At 35.7% G+C, this 20,743-nt stretch overlaps 1 protein-coding gene across 1 annotated transcript; it reads left to right on the forward strand.

Annotated features, from left to right (window-relative positions):
• Positions 1 to 16: 16 nt before the first annotated feature.
• Positions 17 to 20,741, forward strand: KPNA5 (karyopherin subunit alpha 5). Its single transcript, XM_084203422.1, has 14 exons — positions 17 to 135; positions 2,237 to 2,370; positions 4,644 to 4,745; positions 4,829 to 4,928; positions 5,651 to 5,745; positions 6,573 to 6,704; positions 6,973 to 7,061; positions 8,225 to 8,324; positions 9,894 to 10,057; positions 11,112 to 11,190; positions 12,140 to 12,265; positions 13,122 to 13,249; positions 14,890 to 15,068; positions 16,660 to 20,741. The coding sequence occupies exons 1-14, from the start codon at positions 132 to 134 to the stop codon at positions 16,845 to 16,847; spliced, it is 1,620 nt and encodes a 539-aa protein (XP_084059548.1). The 5' UTR covers positions 17 to 131; the 3' UTR covers positions 16,848 to 20,741.
• The last annotated feature ends 2 nt before the right edge of the window (positions 20,742 to 20,743 follow it).

The raw sequence follows: 20,743 nt of genomic DNA on the forward strand, positions 1-20,743 counted from the left end.
GCCCCCGACCAGTGCGGCGCGCGGCGGGGCGGCGTCCGCCATCTTGCATCGGTGTGTGCTGCCGGTGCGGAGCGCTCCGGGGCGGCGAGCTCGCATTTGGACGGCGCCGGGCGCCGGGCGTGTCCGCCGCGATGGGTAAGGAAGGAAAGGCGCTGAGAGCCGGTGGGTAGGGGCAGCAGAGGCTGCACCGCTTGCGGGACGGGGTGCCCGGTGCAGGCCGGTCTGCCGCTGGCTCCGGCGGCACTGCCCGCATGGCAGCTCGCTCGGGGCTGGGACGGGGTGTCCGCTTCCTCGGGTAAGAAGGTTCTGCCATCCTCCCCCTTCCTTGCCTTGCTGCCGGTGGAGGCGGCTTTCCACGCCTTCTGCTGGGGACGTGAGTGACGAGCGCTGCCCCTCGCTGGGTGTAGCCGGGCTGGCTGGGTGGCCGGGTGAGTGTCTGGCCTGTCGGGCTGACAGGTCAGTCGGTCCTGGCGGTCTCGGACTGGTCGGTCCCTGCGGGCTGGGCCGGTGCGAAACCTGTGGGCAGTGTCCGGCTGGGGAGGGGGCGGAGGGACAGCGAGCCGCCGTGTTTAGTGAGCCTTAGGTAGACAAGAAGGAGGGAAAAAAAAAGTAGTAGTATGATAGGTGTTAGACTATGCCCAACAAGTGCGTGCGATGCATGATGTGGTGGGTGGAGTGATTTAATGTTAAAACGGGTGTAGTTTTGTAGCACAGAAGTAGTGCAGGCTTGCTTGGATCTAGATGCGGACAGCGTGAAATCAGGGACTGCTAGTCTTCTTGCCCTTATGATGTCTGTATTCAAAGCCTTGTGGGGGGATGGAAGCTATGAATTTCTCAGTTTTTCTTTTTAAAAACAGTTTCGATGGGACCTTCCTTCCAGTTGACTTTCTGTAACTTTTCAGAGAGGTCGTGACTGGATTAATTTGAACGTGCATTTCTCTTGTTCAGTCCATTCTTTGGCCTGACAGTTTCATTGGCACAACTAAATTAGCAAGGCATGAACGATTAAGAAAGGGATGGTGTTCTAGGACTAGATAATCCAGTGGCATTGTTGGGGAAATAAAGTTACATGACTGTTGAGAAATTTGCCTTAGACAGTGGCACACTTAGACTTGTTGTGCAGAGATGTCAGTAGTTTACTTAGGCTCTTGTGAAGCAGATACTTGGGTGAAACAGGCTGCAGAGTCCTTGCGGTGGTGACTTGATGTCAGCCCAAGTCTCTAGTCTGTTTTCCTCTCATAGCTTGTGTTTATGGCTTAGTGGTCCTTGGTGTTGCTGATAAAAAAAAACAAAACCCAAACAAAAACCCCAAAACAAATTGTCTCAGCATGGAAGTTGCCAGAGAATTGTGCATAGCTCAGGAGCTGTAGTTTACATGTTTTCTTCTTGTAGAAGAATTCCAGAGGAGTGATAGTTTGTGTCGAGTCTTGTTTTTAACAGTTGTTTCTCAGATGAAGGCTTCAGTTCTAGCTTTAAAAAAAGGCACCGTGCTCTTTGACAACCTTTTCCACTCCGTTTGATCGTTCTGGTGACAGAATTGTGAACTATCACTTTTATCTTTCCACAGCTGATATACCTGAAATGACAGTCAGATTCTAATCTTCTGAACCCATTAAAAGAACTGGTAATTGGAGTGAGACAGTAATTTTGTTAGTTTAAAATGAAAGAGAGTATGCTTGTCTGTGTGCTACTGACCCTTAAATTATTTTCCTGCACACAGTTTAGAAGAAAAAGCATAGCCCTTAGATTCTGTTATGTTTGTGAGATAGTGAAAGAAAGTAAAGAAACCATACCATAAGGTATTACATGAAGCAGTAATTTACTGCTGGTTTTCTTCTTGGATTTGTGTTTATTTGTAATACATTCAATATCATGTTTATGAGAGGAGGAAGGAATTTTTTTTTTTTTGCTTGCTTGCTGACAGAATGAAAATTTAGCAGCATAATGTCTTTGCTTTTTGTTTTTCAGTTTGCTTGGAAGATGCATAGTTTCTTTTTACAGTAGCTTATGCCCTTTAATGCTGTATCTGATTCTTGAGATGAGCTGTAGTTTAATCTGCAGTTTGGAAATGCCTATCTAGGCATAGGTTTTCTGTGATTTCTGCATTAAAGATTTTTGTTGATGAACTCAATATTGCAAACAGATGCAGGAATATATAGCGAGTGCTGTAGATATTTTCATTGTACAAGAGATGGCAAGTGTGGCCTTTTGGAGTAATTTTGTATTTTTTCAATAGACAACATGGCAAGCCCAGGTAAAGATAACTTCAGAATGAAAAGCTACAAGAATAATGCACTTAATCCCCAAGAAATGCGCAGGAGAAGAGAGGAGGAAGGAATCCAGCTTCGGAAACAGAAAAGAGAAGAGCAGGTAAGCATCTTGAGGAGCTGTTCACTGTTCAGTGCCTGTGGAGCTATATTCAGGGGCCTGAAAGGACCTGAGCAGACTCATCCTCTGGAGTGGAATCCAGGAGTGCCAGGTTGAATGTCTGTTTTCTTTGCATTTGTGGGAAGCACCAGGCACCTCTCAATAGGATCATAAAAAGATGAACAGAAACCCTTTTAAGTTACTATGGCACACAGAGGAGAGAGCTGTGACTTTTAACATCAATCCATAGTCTAGGTTTATACATGTGAGACTAGACCGAAGGAACACTCATATTTCCAGTAAGAATTTGAAACCTTGCATTCTCTGCTAGAGCTGGGGTCAAATTTGGTGTGTGGAGAGGATTATTTTCATCTTTGATACCATGCTTCAAATTGCCTAAGAGCTCTTCTAGCAACTTAATAAAGTTGCTACCAGTTAGTGTCTCTGAACTATTATACAAACATTTGCAGTTGTTCTCATTGAATTTTTAGTGATCAGAGTATGTGGAACATTGTATTGTTCAATAGTTTGTCATAGTTCCTCTTTGCAGAATGTTTAGTAGTTTCTTGCCAGGAAGCTAGTTTGTTTTTCTGTTTGGTCTAAAGTGGATGACTTAGTCTCCCACAACCTGGGGAGTGTCCCAGGCTCTGATCTATAGTCTGCTATGAGGTGGAATGCTTATCCTTCTACTGGGAAAGTGGTGCATGGAAAAAGAATTTCAATTATTTGGGCCAGGGGGGTAAGAGTCAGAAGTGGAGTAGTACTGGAGCACTTATCTCTGAATGGGTAATGCATTGCAGTTCCTGCTGAAAGTTTTGTTTACATATTTTGTAGTAAATGCTCCCTGGATAAATTATGAAAATAATGGGTGTTTCCTCTCCCATGCTGACTGCTATAACCATGAGACTACTGTTATGGTCTGCTTGATCTTAGTTTGTTGGACTGGCGTTTTTCAGCTCTTCCTGACCTGAGAATGAGTTTATGCAGGGAGATGAGACTGGTTGTGCTCCAGAAGGAATTGTGACTGGTAGAAAGACCAAGCAAGTTTATACTTTTCAGCCAAGAACGTCTGTGTCCTTGTTGAGCATTCAGAAAGAATGGCTGGTCTTCCAAAAGTGGAATATTGTTTCTTGTTCCTTTGTGGGTTTAAATAGAATTAAGCCTCATTTGCATTCAGTATTCTATAGTTGTTTTGTGTCCAGAATTACACCCAACCCATAAGTTCATCAAACAGGAGAGAGAATGCCTTGGTTTAGGTTCCTTTTGAAATAGAGCTAGATATAAACATGGAGTTGTTCTGCAGTTTTGGACACGTAGAATAGCAGAAACCTAGGTCTGTAGACACCTAGAGGGACAAAACCATCAGGATTCATCCGTGGTTTTATTATTATCCTTACAGGTGAAATCTTAGTCAGTGGACTGAGAGCCTATAATTTCTTTCTAAATGTACAAATGTAAATATTTTTAGAATTGTTGGTTACACTAGTTGTAGGTGTAGTACTGGAACAAAGATAAACATTTAGGTTTGGTTTCTAGAAGAGAACAGGTCAGTGTGGATGTTTTGCTTATATGCTAGAAAATGAAGAGGCACTCATTGGATATAGTTTGTTAAATACTACAGTGCTGGTATGTATTCTGAGCATAGGCAGCGTGTGCAGCTAATTGTAAAGCAATTTTTGGACATAGATAATGTTTAATGTTGCATGGTTCGGAAGTTCACCTTGAAGCTACACTATTTTTTCTCTTCTGTATGAAAATTATGTTTCTAGTTTAATCTTTCCTCAGCTGAGTATAAAATACAGGCGCTGCTTAGTAGCCTTCTGTAGAAGGGAGGAATGCAGTGTGCTGAAACACAAACATTGTCTCTGTGTTGGTGATTTTAGCCTATAAACTAAGAAAGGGGAAAGTAGCTTGTAGAGTACTATTTCTTGTTTAAAATGCATGCTAATTATAAGGGATAAAAGACTAAAAGCAAAAAGATCTGTGTCTTCTTTTTCTTGTGGAAAAAATTAAGGATCTTTATAACTAGTAAGAATCTAGTTCTGAATGTCTAGCTGAAGTGTTGCTGTGCAGTTTCGCAAGATACAGATATGATAGTTTTTCTCCTTTATGGTATCTCAACTTTTGTATAGAATTTCCCTTGTGTGAGTGAACAGAAAGGTGAGTAGGTAAAATTCTTTGACTGGTATTGGTGAAAGCATTTCTTCAAGTGTATGTCATCAGTACCCACACTTTGGTTACTCCTAACATCTCCCAAAAATGCTTCCTTTGTTCAGCTGTTTAAACGCCGAAACGTGTGTCTCCCGGGAAATGAAGAATCCATGGTAGAAAGCCCAATTCAGGATCCTGATGTCAGTTCTACTGTTCCTATTCCAGAGGTAAGTACTTCAGAGTGTGTTTAGAATGTTATCTATTAGTTTGCATAGTACTACACTATAAGAAATCTTCCTTGCATTTTTAGGAAGAAGTTATTACTGTAGATATGGTACAGATGATTTTTTCAGATGATCCTGATCAGCAACTCACAGCAACTCAGAAATTCAGAAAATTGCTCTCTAAAGGTAGGTAAACATTGCCTGTTTTTTCTAGTTGCTTCCTTCTGTGTTATTATGAATTATACTTAAGAGTCAGCTAACATTTAGTTATGTTTTATTTTGAAGTAAGAAACTGTGCCAAATCTCTTCTGACCTAATGGCTAAATACAGAAATCTTCACTATTCTGATGTTAAGTCTTTCAAGATAAAAAACAACAATGTTTTTGATTGAGGTGTCCAGGGCAGTAACTGCACACTGACAGAGTAATTGTTGCAGTGATTCAACTTCTCACTCCCATTCTCTCCTCAAGGGGAAAAAAAAATTACATGGCTGGCAAAGAAGAGTTGTAATTTGTTTTTGTTGGGGCTGTAAAACATACAATCTTAAGGTGATGCTGGTATGTTTATAGCATGATAGGTAAGGGTGTGCTTGGTCTTTTAAAATAGCATCCAGTAACCATAATTGCTCTTCCACCAACCTGAGCTGTTGGTGGAAGGAACAGTGTTTTGTGATGAATTACTAACGTGTAAATGATAATAGTATGTGTTACTGTTATTATATATAACAGGATGTTTACATTGTACCACTTCATAGGAAAGATCCTGCAAGTGAAAAGTTTGTAACTCCTTTTGAAAAGGATTGAATGAAATTATGATAAGATCTACAAATCATATTCATGGTTTTTGTCATACTGTAAAAGTAATTTATTTGGTCTTTTAATACAAATATGTTTGGTTTTATTTCCTAGAGCCTAATCCACCTATAGATGAAGTCATTCAAAAACCGGGAGTAGTACAGAGATTTGTGAAATTTCTAGAAAGGAGTGAAAATTACACTCTACAAGTGAGTTCAGCTTGTACTGATTGGGGGTTTTGAATGGGATTAGAAACCTTCCAAAAGAGCTTTGGAAGGCACATGTTGTTTTGTTTGGTGGGGGTTTTGAGTAATCAAATATCATTATTTTTCATTACTGAAGCCATATGTTTTCGCTATTGGTGCTAAAAATGTGACTTGACTTTGTGGATTTCATAGTCATCTTTAGGGTCATGTATTCAGCTGGACAAAAACTTGGGCGTTGAAAGCAAAAGGTGTTCAAGAGGATTTACAGAGTGGTATATTAAGATCATCAGCAGTGATGTGTGAGCAGTATCTGTCTTAAGTGTTAAATATATTGCAGTACTTTTCAGCTGAAATCTTAGGGAAAAAGAAAAAGTACAGGAAACTGACAGGTTTGTTTGAAATCCTTTTAGAAAATCTTTGAGAAAATATGTAATTAATGGTAGAAGTAACTAGTTCTGTCTACTTCTCCATGGGAATAGCATTTAGGCCTTGTGGACATTTATTCTAGAAGAATTAATTTAATATTGAGAAAACAAAAGGTATCTGTACTAGTTAATGATGATTTGAAATCTTTCTTAGTTCTGTAAGCCAAAACCTAAAAATAATGTAGTTACTGAAAGTTACTACATTATTTTTTACTCTTACTAGATAGAGATTTTGTCAATGCCTTTTTTTTATTGTGTAGAGTACCATAATAATAATTGCATGTCACTGGAAAGGGAAAAAAGTTGGAAAATTAACCTCTGAAACTCTTATGTCAAATTTCATGTCATGATTTTAAGTTTTAGTGCTGAGCGGTTTAACATGGCTATGTTTGTGTTCCTCAACAGTTTGAAGCAGCTTGGGCTTTGACAAACATAGCATCTGGAACTTTCTTACACACCAAAGTTGTAATTGAAACCGGAGCTGTTCCCATTTTTATTAAGTTGCTTAGCTCAGAACATGAAGATGTACAGGAGCAGGTAACTGTCTTCTTGAGGGGTTTTATAGCTACTTAAAATTCAGTTATGAATATCTCTTTTGGGATGTGTGGGGTTACAGAGGCTTTGACCCCCATTTTCCAAATATCTAGTTGATCTGCCTCCAGGAAGATAAAAATTTACTGTCACTATTTTTTCCCATCATGGATTTTTTTTCTATTCTGTAATATTTATTGTAAAAAGTACAGCATATCTGTAAAAGTTGATTTGCAAGTATGTATAAATTCACTTGGATGCTTTGCTTTTTAAGGCAGTGTGGGCTCTTGGGAACATTGCTGGTGATAATGCAGAATGCAGAGACTTTGTTTTGAACTGTGGAATATTGCCACCTCTCTTAGAGTAAGTATTGTAAACTAATACTATAATATATTGTGTGTGTATAGATAAATGAAAACTTCAGCTTAGAATTTACTTGAAAAGAATATAGGTTTTTGTCTATATTGAGAATCATAATAATAAGAAGCAATTTAATGTTTTGGATTACCTGAGCTTCATGCATATTTTTAATTAATTAGTTCATGACTGGAAGCTTTTCAATGTTTGCAAAAGGAGAGAAATGTTACTTCACAGGTATGAAATTTCTGTGTTGCGCCAACTCTGTGTTGTCAGATTTCTGAATGTATGGGGTGCGAGACATAATTTGATTCCCACTTGTATAGTTCCATCTTCTGAGGCAGTGGGCTGTTTTCTCCACTTTTGTTCAGTAGCTTCAAGCTTTAGTCTTCCTATTTATCTATTTGCTTGCTGGTATGAGCTAACAGAGGAGTTGTTACATGAGCTGTGTTCCATTAGAAGATTTCTCTTCACTAGGAATATCATTCCAGCATTTACTATGTGCTTACCGTAGTATTTTCATCACAGGGAAAAATTCGCACAAGACAAATGTTACTCAGTTTATTACCACTTAAAGTAATAAAATGAAACATTTGTAAAATTGCTTAAAATAGCAAAGGAGAACATGATTACCTTCACCAAGTGCTTAAAGAATTAACATTTTAGACATTTTTTTATGTTTCTGAAAGTGAACCTGATTTTTCAGGTGTTGAATCTTTCATGTTCTATTTGGCAAAAGCAGAAGTAATGTGTTAATTTTTTTACAAGAACTTCCAGGTTTCAGCTTTTTATGGAAGTATTATTATTAATGTCATTTTCTGAATGAAAACATCAAAGTTCATTCCACCCAGGGTTGCGTCTCCTAGTCCCTTCTAAAGACCCTCAGAAAGGTTTAGTTGAATGATCTTTCATATAAGCAGTTGTTTACTTTAATATGCATGTACGTGATTTAGGAATGAGACGTCCCAAAATTATGCAAAATAATCTCAGATTCAGTTGATTTTAAGAAAGTTGTTGCAGCATGTAAGATATGAATATAAATAAATTTAAACTATTGATCAATAATAGAATTTCTCTTCCTTATGTGATGTTCTTTTGTTAACAATAGCCAGAAAATTAAATATACTTTAATAAGAAATTACTTTTTTTTTTATTATTGTCTCTCACAGATTGTTAACAAATTCAAATCGTCTTACAACAACTAGAAATGCAGTGTGGGCACTCTCAAATCTTTGTAGAGGGAAGAACCCACCTCCAGACTTCAGTAAGGTATAATAAAGTAGAAATCAGAAAGCTAAAGAATATCTATGTTTGTAATATTTTATAACAAACAGAATCTTTGAATCTGAATATAGACATACTTTTTATGTTTTTAATGTCATCACACAGTCTTGCCCATCTGTTATATCTGTGAAAAATCATCTACTTTGGCACTGATCAGCAATAAAATCATATCACTTAAAAACTTGAGACTGTAATGTGGTGCAGATAGTCATACACTGGTGCGAAGTGATGGACAAATTATACATTCAGCACTAAACCATGTGGGACTGTATTTTCTCCAGAACTGTTGTAGAGAATGTGAGTTATAGTTGAAGCTTCCTCTTTTTTTTTTTTTTGTTCTATGATTGTGAGTGCATGCTGCATGAATAAAATTTTGAGTTTCCTGCTCTGTCAGATGCAGTTAAATCAGACTATGATGAGAGAGAGAGCCTATATGCTCTCCCCTTTTTTTTTCTTCTCTCTAGTATGTGGCTGTAAAGACTATAGAGACTAGTAGGAGTTTTAGCTTATTTTCAGTATGAAATTAATTTCTGGTAATGTTAATGACTTTAAAAAAGATTAACACTGGATATTCTGGTGGAAGTGACTGAGTTTAAATTATCATTAAAGTTAATCCGAAGAGAGTTTTACCTCATGAGCTAGTAATTACTAACTAGTAGTTATTGCTACTTATTAATTCTTGAAGAAATATTTATAAAAAGGGGGGATTTCTGATATCACTTAATTGATCACCTCGCAATGACTCTGCCTAATCTATATCCTTTACTAGTGTTTTGTTCTGGTAGTGACAAAACAAGATTTTTTTGCTGCTCGAATACAAAACCTCATGGGAAAAGGATGCTGTATAGATAGCTGCTAATAAGACTAAGTCCTCTGCTTTTTGCCCTTTGCAGTAGTAGCAGTCGGACACATTAGAGACTGAATTTGCATAACCATGTAAGGTAAAGAATGAAGTTCTACAAAGAATATGAAATTCCCAGGCTGTACAGCAGACACCTGTCCAGTTCTAAATGGTGCTAAGACGGTCTAGTTCATTTGGCTCTGTGCGCACGCTACAGAGATGAAGGCCAGAGGGTACAGTGGCAGTGAGAACTGATATGAGACATTGCTTGTTTCACCGGTTCAGTGAATGTTGGGTGCTGAGTGAGTTACTCTAGGTTGGTTATTGCAAATAACTGCCAGTACTCCTACAAAGCCAGCAAAAAAACCCCCAAACTTTTTATAACCATATTTATAGATTCTGCTCCCTGAATGATTAAAAAAGCATCAGCAATTCCTGTAAAAGCAGATGGTTTTTTATTTAAGCTGAACAATTATATACCTAATACAGTTATCTCTCAATAAATAGGCTGTGAATCAGAATTTATCCAATTTACTGGTTTGAATTGGATATCTGGTTTAATCAGAAAGTGTTTCACCTAGGTCCTCATTCATTAATGACCTTGTGTACCTGAACAGAAAATAGTTTTGCACATTTATGCCTTTGCAGAGTGTTCTCTGAAACTTGAAAAGTGTGGAACACCTAATTTTATGCAATATTTTTCTTTAACCTAGGTTGCTCCTTGCTTAAATGTTTTATCAAGACTGTTGTTTAGCAGTGACCCGGATGTATTAGCAGATGCTTGCTGGGCCCTCTCTTACCTTTCAGATGGTCCCAATGATAAAATTCAAGCTGTTATTGATTCTGGAGTGTGTAGAAGATTGGTAGAGCTGCTTATGTAAGTCTTCTTCTCACCAAATAAATGTTTTATAGTACTGTTAATGTTAAAATTGAGCTGTGTTTTCTCACCTGATATCTTAATTTATTTTTGTGGAAAGTGATGAACATGAATTCAGTTTGAAATCTTTTAAGCTGCATGCTAGCTTGCTTGGCTCCTGCAATCATTCCTGACATTTACAGTGAAAAAAGTTTTCTCCAAAGTATTCCCTTACATTCCTTAAATTTAATATAAGAATTCATATATATGAAGGAGTAGAAAGGCAAAGACTGAAGACAAATATTGAATTGTAAATTTTTTTTTTTTAATTTCACTGTTGTACTTTCCTTTCTAGGACATATAATTGCTTTACAGACAGTTCCTGGACTCAGTGAAGTCCAGAGACTGGCTAGAGCCATTTTAAACTGTTGCAATATATTTGGGTTATGGTTCATTATTTTCCTGGAAAGGGAGACTAAATCCCTGTGTTCACGTGGGACTGCAGAGTAGGTCTGGGATAGTAGTTCCCAGCACAGACAGCTCAGCACACTTCTCCGTGAAAAGCTCGTTTTAATAGCTGTCAGGACAGGGAAGATTGCTTTCTCTTCCGTAGAAGCTCTAGGACAACTGTGTAATTTCTTTCCCCCACACATCAGGCAGCTAAATATGGACTTCATGTAGCTGGCTTCTAGGATTATTGACTCAGAAAAGGGGTAATTTTGCTTACAGAGAATACTAAACTTTAGTATACACCTCATAACACTTTGTCTGTTTCTGTGGCTATTGAATGGCACATTTCAGTATCGTATTTAATAATACTTGAGCTGGATGAAATGAATCTGCTGAGCAGATTGCTCTAAGTTGTTTTGTTCCATAGAGGTGCTCAGTCTTTGAATCAGCAGTTCAGTTGTGGAGTTGTAGTAGTCAAATTTGGCTAAAAGGGAAAGTACAATTAGTAATACAGTGGTTTTGATAACTAAATACTTAGCATCTGAAGTAAACCCTTGTTTGCTGAAAATGCAAAATTGTTGTTTTAACACTTGGTAATATCAAGCAATATAATATTTGTCTCCAGGCATAATGATTACAAGGTGGTATCCCCTGCATTAAGAGCAGTTGGAAATATTGTTACTGGGGATGATATCCAAACACAGGTAAGACTAGTTGATTTAAGAAAAATTATTTGGCAAGACGTAATTTTGTGAAAACTTTAACAAAATACATCTCCAGTAGAGGTATCTGCGTATGTCACTGAAAGAGACTTTCTAGAAATCTGTGTTGCTGATTTGATAGTTTAGGCTCCTATTTTAAGCATCAAATTAATGCAAGAATGAACTTTTTTTTTTACAGCATTGTGTGTAGTGGATTGTTTCATTTCTTTGACTGTTGCTTTTTTTGGTTTTTGGATTTTTTCCCTTCCTTTCAGGGGGTTCAGTTACTTATTATGGTTCCCCTTTTTCAAGTCTTTAAGGCAGTCAAGGTTTTCACTTCTAAGCTATGCTTATACTTAATTTGTCCATGAATTTGTATGTGATAGTCTTACTGATGTAATTTACTCTAAAGATCGATTTTTTAAATTTTAGGCAATGGCATTGATTTTGAAGTAATGCCGGAAATAAAAAGACAGGTCCTACTTTAAAAATAGTTTTCTCTAAAAGGCTGACAGTACTAGTGTAAACAGAACATAAGGAAAAACGTTACCTGCATAATTTGTGAGCTCTAGAGAAAAGGATTTTGCTAAGGAATTATATGAAAAACTTTATCTCTTGAAAACTTAACACATAACTATATAAATTAGTTGTGCATTTGTCAGTCATTTTGTCTTACTCATATTTTAGTCTTAAGCAGCCTTACTTCGTTTTGCTATTGTCAGTCTTTTGGTCTGGACTTAATTGAAGGCAGATTCAAATTATTGGATTGTCTGATCACACACTACAGCATTGAACACTTTAGTTTTGCAGAATATGGCCCTTCATATAATATAAATGTGTTGCAAGATCTTTTGAAGTCCTCTGTAAATGCTTTCAAACTTACATATATATATGTATATTGCACAAGGCTATATATAGTACAACCCAGTTTTCAATTTTTAAATTATTTTAGGTGATTCTAAACTGCTCTGCATTACCGTGTCTCTTGCACTTGCTTAGTAGTCCCAAGGAATCTATCAGAAAAGAAGCATGCTGGACTGTTTCTAATATAACTGCAGGAAACAGAGCTCAGATTCAGGTAAAGCCTGAGAATTTGTTACTTCGTTGGTTTTGTTTTCATTTTACTACTTTACTTGATTTTCCTTCACAAGATGTAAATGGATACTGCACTGACTCTGTATTATTTGTTTTAGTCCTAACTGTCTATAATTTTACCTAACCTAAATGGCTTCTTCTAAACTTTAAGATATTATTTTAAATAGAAATAGCTGTCACAATTTGTACTACAAATTTGTCCAGTGAAAAGTGAATTAGTTAGTAAATGGTGAATATTTTGCTTGGATAAAAGCCCAGCATGATGTCATCAACACTGAGTTGAATTCTTGTGGAAACTACTGCATCCTGAGTATTATTCCAGGTGACTGGAGCTATCTGAAAGAAGGTTCTGATCAATAAAAATGAGAATTCTGAATTAGAATATGTATTCCAAAATTATTTTTCCCCTTCTGCTTCAGAGAAGAAAATGTTTCTTCCTGATGTAAATTAAAACATGTAATAAAGTCTCCAATTACAGACATAGTCTCTCAATGGAGACCACAGACCTCAGTAAAATGGAAAATTTTGTTCTGAGACTTGATCTTCAGTTCAAGAACTCAGAATGTGTTCTATGATTTTTAAATGGGCCAATCCAGTAAGCTGGGCTCTGCCCACCAGAAACAGAGAAATAAAAAACCCAAGGTTTTCTGATGGCCACTGCAGTGCAATGTTGGAATAGTTCTGAATTTCACTTTAGCATTTATAGTTTGTATGGCATCATCTAAACAAGATATTCTTTGCTTTAATATCAGCATGCATCACTAATTCTTGTAGTTAAAGCTATAAGTGTTCTGAAATCTTTATTAATGGTTGTAAAATGTTACAATTTCATCTCTTAGGCTGTTATAGATGCAAATATTTTTCCAATATTGATTGAAATTCTCCAAAAAGCTGAGTTTCGCACCAGAAAAGAGGCAGCATGGGCCATAACTAATGCAACGTCAGGAGGAACCCCTGAACAGATCAGGTGAGTTTGTGTGTGTTACTGTTTTCTCTGCCTAAGGATCTTCTACAGGGTATATGGATTTCTGCATTTGAATCTTGACAGTCATAGCAACAAAATCCTAAACATAACCTCATTTCCTTGAAACTCCAACTTGAAAATGTAGAAATTCAGAAAAATCTTAAGTACATGCAACAAGCTTAATAAATAATTAGTGCTTTTTTTTCAGGAGTGTTGCACCTAAGTGTGCAACAGGCTTATCTTCTATAGCTGATATTACATTGTCAAACATAATTGGAACAGCTGATGAACGCTTTCAGTGTTTGAAAATGGAAAACTGTGGGGAGTTCTCTAGGTGATTTCTACAACAGAAAACTTGTGCAGTGGGATTTTATATTTGGGGACAGACTTCAGATATTTTAGAAGCTTTTTCACGTACTTTAACTTCAGTATTATCAGTATTATTTTATAGCAGATATCAAAACTCCTTGCTCAGAACTGAGTTTGATTAAACTGTTACTATCAGTAGCTATTTATATGCTGCAAAGATAGAATTGCTAGAATAAAATACTCTCTGGTTTCTCTGAAGACTGTAGAATAATGATCTCTTTGAATCAGTAGCTGATAATTTGATTTAAAAGTTCCTGTCTTATATGAAAGCTAGAACCAAAAGTGATGTAACAACTTTTCCAGCATATTTGGGAGATCTGTTGCAAGAAGTATGTTCTTATTTATAATGTAACTAATCCTGATTTTCTTATTACCACTATTTGTTATCTGAGAGATAACAGGGATAACAAAGGAAAGTGTCTTGTTTTTTTGAATTTCTTTTAATTGCTTGTATAATGTAACATTGTAAAATCTACCATTTTAAAAATAAATTTTAATTCAGGATCTTCAAATTGTAGATGCGCATAGAATACCATAACAATGGCTCTTCATCAAAAATACATTTATATTACTGGTGTAATGAAGTTTTAGTCCTCCTAATGTCCTCAGAGTACTACTGCCTAACTGCAGAAGAGTATTAAACTGCTGAATTAGACTGTATTTAGGCAAACATTGCTGTCATCATTTTACTTACATCCTAGAAGCAGGGACTCAGGTTGACTTGTGAAAGTTCATACACAATTTTTTTTTCAAAATTGTGAAAAGAAGTGGGATACACAGAATCCCAGTATTTTTATCTTTGTATCTTTACAGTTACATCCTTCTCTTTATAGTAGGTGATGCTAAAATCTTAATGGACTGCTAGTGTGGACTGTCTTAGCACAGAACAGTGCCCAGTGTTCTGTGGGCACTGTTCTGTGCTAACATGTATCTAATGTTTTTACTTGATATTTTTACCACTAGGAAATTTCAACTGCCTGAGAAAAGAACTTCCTGATAAATTTTTTTCTTTTATATTCAATTGAACCCACCGGAAGGTTGTAGTAAAAAGAATTTTAAAAAATTACAGATTTCACACTTCAATTAGGAATACACACATTCATATTTTTTATTAAGATAAATTGTAATATTTATTTCATTTTGGGCTAAATTTGTATTGTTGCATGTTTTAGAAATTCTGTTGTTTCAGCCACTTTTTTTTAGTGGTATGTCAGAATAAATGTGATGTATTATCAGTTCTTTTCCCCTTTCTCTGTTTTGTTTCTGTTATAAAGGTATTTGGTAGCACTAGGTTGTACCAAACCTCTTTGTGACCTCCTGACTGTGATGGATTCAAAAATAGTACAGGTGGCTTTAAATGGACTCGAAAACATTCTGCGTCTTGGAGAACAAGAGTCAAAGCAAAATGGAATCGGCATTAATCCTTATTGTGCCCTCATAGAGGAAGCCTATGGTAAGAACACACTTCTGGTTAAACCACATACCTGAACTTCCTTATTCTAGGCTGTAAAAACAGAACCACTGTGAGTCATTTTGAAATTTGCAGGTAAGTTTTAATATAAGAATTACTCCAAGCAGAAGTAGACATAAAGTATCACAAAGTAAGTAATGTTACATTTAGGGGAAAGTAGTTAAATGCAGAAAACGTCTCAGTGTTTGTCTGCAGTCGGTGTAAATGTCCCTCTAGAGAAGCAATCTCAGAAGGGTTTAACACCAGTGTCCCAGTCTATTGGAACCATACATAGCACACGTTTATCAGGCATTCCTAAATACAGTTTTTAATACTTCAATACATAGTCCTGTCTGCTACAGTTTCATTACCAACAGGGTTGTAACATCAGGGTTTATTAATTGATCCTAAAGTTGTATCACTTTTTAATATAGTAAATATCAGTAACAGCAAAATCAACTTCAGGTCATAAAACTAAATAAGTTTTTACTTTTGCAAGTATTTTGTTTAGTCTCTTATAAAAGTTCTTGAATTAAACCTCTATATGAAGGCATTCTAAAAATTTGTGGAATTTCATGACTGGATTTTTTTACAATTGGCTTGTAATAAAACTGGCATTCTTTTTAGAGAATTGTCTTTTTTGTAGCTCTGACAAAACAAAATTGTCAGACATTTGTATTTCAGAAACTGCTAGCAACTAATAGAACTGTAGTTCTAATTGACTACATTGTATCTGATTAGGTGGTACTAACTTTACTGTAAAGCTGTCTTTACATCTGAATTCCCTGTTACAGAGTTCACTTTTTAAAATCAAATGCATGCTTGAAGAACTTAGCAATTAAATGCATAAGAGGAGTAAGTACTGAAGACTTTAATTGAATTTATTGTATTACAGATTTTCTGCCCATTCGTAATTTTAAGTATGACTCTCATTCATAATTTTAAGTATTGATTCTCTAGGTTCTCTTCTTTTCTTTAGCACTTAAGCATAGGCTGCTGAAGCTGTAGAGTATAAGTTCAAGTAAGGAAAACAACTGATTATATCACCATCATTTCTTTGGCCTCTGCAGTCACCAGAAAGGTTCATTCGAGATCTTTCTAATCCAGCCTAAGTGGAAACTACATTACTTTAAAAAGCTAAACAGGAATTTTATATTAACCTGACTGCCTAGCACTTAACCTCTGCTCCTTTGGCTGAATTTGTCCTCTACTTGCAAAATGATAAGCTTTCCAAAAAGTAGTATCATTAAATCTTACAATTAATTAAAAAAAAACCAACAGACTGTGCCTAGTCACAGCTCCATGAGTGGTTATAGAATTTAGAGTTGGGGAAGACTTAAGAATAGAAGAACAGAAATTGGGATATTAGTTTAAATGAAATGTTTCTAGCTTAGTTTTTAAATGAGTTTGGACAGCAGAAAATGAAGACTAGAAATCCATGGGTTAGGAAATTAAGAACCAGTGATTTCAGGTTAATTGAGGTGACTTGGGATTGCATCTTTCTGAAGTACTGCTATACTATAAACTGTTTCTGTTTGAATTCATCATTCATTTAAGCAACTACATTTTTGAAAATTTTCTATTTTGAATTTAGGACTTGATAAAATTGAATTTCTTCAGAGGCATGAAAACCAAGAGATCTACCAAAAGGCTTTTGAACTCATAGAACATTATTTTGGTGTTGAAGAAGAGGACTCTAGTATTGCACCTCAGGTGGATGAAAGTCAGCAGCAGTTTGTGTTTCAACAGCAGGAGGCTCCAATGGAGGGGTTTCAGCTCTAAACTACTGAAGTGAATATAAGCATAAAATTTAAACACTTGTATGGTTTGGGTTTTTTGTTTTTTTGTTTTTTTTTTCTCAGAGGTCTTTCCTTAATGGCCAAAGTTAGAGGAAAAGCTGAATATGTTTTACAGGAATAGATGAAGAAACAGCTCATGCACTTTTATATATTGTGTTAGAGACAACTGTTCTCTGTTTTGTATTTGTGTTCTTCATTATCTCTTATGTACAGGAAAAAACTGTGAGTAATCATGTCTAAAAGCATTAAATGTGATTTAACAAGAACTGTTTAGCTAAGACTTGGTAGGATTTTAGGTAGTAGTTCTGAATTTTTCATATAGTCTCAAACTTCATATCAGCAATACAGTTACTGACAGTTGAATTTTTGGCAGTAGGCTTGACTTGCCCGGTCTATCAAATCTACCTCTTGTATTGAAGCAGAAACATTGCTTCAGAATTAAGGCATGAAATAAAGATGAGCTTGTAAGAAGCTGAATTGGAATGTGAAAAATATTTATTTAAATTGTGTAACTTTTATGCATTACTTACTTTACAACACACTGTTGGAATTTATTTATAAAATGTATTTAAAGACATAATAGATATACATATATAATACTAATTACCTAATATAATATTGAATATATGAAAAAGTTCTTTCTGAATTATGTGGGAAGAGGATTATTTTAGAGGTTTTCAAATTGGAATCAGCAGAGACCTTGCTGGTCATTAGATGTTGGCTCTGTAATGAAAGCTGCTAAATGGCATTACAAGTCAGCCACAACTGCAGTACTTTGCAGTGGGAGCAGCCGCTGCAGTTACCACAAGAAAGCTGCAATTAGGACTGACAGAAGGGTGAAGTGCACCAATCTCCAAGCTGATGTTTTACAGCTGTCTTCTGTCAAGACGTGGTAACACCGCTTTAGTTTGAGAAACATTGCAATGTTTGCCTTTTAGTACAATAGCTTCTTAAAAGTTTAGACAGTAGGTGTTGTTTTTTGACCAAGTATGCTACTGCCACTCGAATTGTTCCTTAGGTTAATGAATTTGGTTTGCTTTTGGTAAGACAGTAGAAATACTGCAGTGAAAAATGAATAGTGAATCACACCAGTTGAAGGAAAAGTTTGTTGTACTGTAAATAGCATTTAGTATGTGGACACCAAAACTAACTAGAAGTTACTGTCATCTAAATATTTAGGCTCTACAATATACAGTGTTTGCTGTTAAACACTAAAAGATACAGAATTCTAATATTTATGTTAACAGTTTTGAGTACAGAAAAATGTATGCTCTGCTTTGACTTGCATATAAGTAGTGTTTCTGGTGTATTAGTAGCATATCTCATTTGGAGAAATTAATACTTTGGGTTAACTCTGAAGTATTGCTATTTTTTATTACCTGTAATTAATGTATTAACATCAAACTCCTGGGTGAAGTGAAATCTGTGACATATGAAAGCATTTCATGCTTCATAAAAGGCTGCAATTCAAACTTCAAATCACTTACCCATGGCACTGTGCTTGTCACTAAATAATAATTTAATGCACTGAAAAATACAGGTTAAAGGTGGTATCATTTACAGTACCATTTTATATTTAGAATTTTTTTTACATGCAAGTTAAGATTCTAAGATGTTTCACTTTGATGTTACAGCAATATATTCTATATTGTAATTGAATGTGGGACTTGAAGTGGATTTTCTAAAATTAATGGTCAGTTTTGACTAAGATATAACTGGGAAGGAAGCAACCTCCCTTTGAAGTCTTTTTAGTGGAAGATAGAAGTGTAAGAAGTGTATATAGGAGTGCTGTTACTTTATGAACTCTGAATAATGAGATATTTTAGCAAATGACACTTTAAACCTAGATTTGTACAGCATACAACAGTTTTGAATAGTGTGATAATATTGAGTACAGCTGCCAAATTTTCATACAATGTTAGATGATTGTACTTACGCCCTTTTTACTCTCATAGTTTTAGGTTTTCATATACCAACCCTCATTCTTTCCCAAGATCTCCCCACTCCCCATCTATCAAAGAACAGGGTAACAATCATGGAAATCTACCAAGGTTACTAGCAAATGCTGAATTTCAGTGTTCTAGTGTAAGAAAAATATTCAGGTAACAGGGTATTCCTTTGTTTCTAACAACCTTGTTTTGATAATAACCAGTTGTGCCTGCTTTTTATTTGGAGAACCCTGTAAAACTACATTTATAAGCCTCTCTTATTTAAACCAAATCTGAACTATGAGAATCTTAATTGAAAGACTTGAAAATGAAGAAAAGAGGGGAGATTTAAAGTATTATATTTGTTTTGAAAGAATGCCTTCAGTTGTGTGGATATATTATTCTATCTTGTGGACGGTTTAGTGACTGCACTTTACACATTTAGACAAACTATCCTTCATGCCTCTGATACATTTAAATGGAACAGTTTGAAAGGGAACTAAAATTGATGGATTTAGGATGATTAAAATCTTTATTTAAACTCAACATTTGGTTTACCCTGATATTGTTAAAAAACAATAATGAAAATTGTTTAAAGGATGGTCTCTCCTATTTTATCACTGGGCTTATATCATGCTTTGTTAGAAGCACATAAATGAACAAAATAAAACCAGAGATTATGACTTTAGGTCAGCTCCAGTGTACTCATTTGCAGGCAGGGGCATGATTATGATGATACCTAAACAGATGAAAGTAGTATGGAGAGAGAAACAAAACTGTGATATGAAAATCTCTTTGGCATTTTTATATGCAATCTGAAGTGCTCCATCAGTTACAAAGTCTGTTTAAAAATACAGGGGTTTGGGTTTAATTAAAAGGGTACCGTTTGTTCTGCTTAAATGTGAATACTAACTAGCTAATCTATGCAACTATGCAGAGCATAAGATTTTTTTTATTAGTTCCCTATTCTTGTTACACTGAATCATATCTAATTTTTTCATCATTGCACTTTTGTCTGAGGATTGGTTCATACAGCTTTTTAATTTTCTAGTATTTGCTTTACACACTGTTCCTAGCAGCAATCAGAAAATAGTAATAATGTTGGCACAGAAGTGTTTGCTGTAGAACAAGTTTGCAACTGGAAACTATTTATTGTTGGGCCTTCTTTAAAAAAATAGTAAAGATGCACTATTGTCTTTCCTCTATGGTTAATTCTCAGTAGGTTTAAATTTATTAAATTGTACAGCTGAGGATTTTTGTAATAGGTCTGCAAATTGATACGTGGACTTAAACTGTGACCTCAAGATTTCGCTGAAATCTGGAATGAGAAATAGATACTTATGGCACAATGTCTTACATATATAATGTGGGAAAACTAAATTACCTGTATTAACTTCAGATAGTAATAGTGCATCTTTAAATCCAGGCCAAAGGCCCATTACTGTAACAGAACACATATAAGTAGTATGCAATATTATGGAATGTTAAATCTCCAAATACCATACAGAAACCAATAAAACCTATTTTACAGATGTTTACTGTATTTATTTAATGATTCAGTAAGTGTTGCTTCTTAAAGCTAAAAAATGCAAATACCATTTTGAATACAGCATTGATGCCAATGAGTTCCAAGTGGCAATTTGTGCACTGAAAAACTATGCACTGTCACCAGACAGAAAACTTCTTGGGTGTAAATATTTTGTGGTTATCTAACCAAAGTTACCTGACATTCTTAGGAAACAACCTCATCCCCTTTAAAACTACTTACTTCTTTTAATCATATGCAAAACATTCTAAATAGTTTTAATTATATGCAACAAGTACTCTGAATATCTTCCTAAAGAAAGCGCTGTTCCCTTTCTTATTGTGATGCTGTAGCTGCCCTTACTGGCTCCTACATGTGTGCATACAGTTGTCCATTTAGGGGTGAAACTCACTAATTGCTCTCAGC

This window comes from Fringilla coelebs (genome assembly GCF_963513975.1).
Source record: "Fringilla coelebs genome assembly, chromosome: 3".
In the NCBI taxonomy this organism is placed as follows: domain Eukaryota; kingdom Metazoa; phylum Chordata; class Aves; order Passeriformes; family Fringillidae; genus Fringilla; species Fringilla coelebs.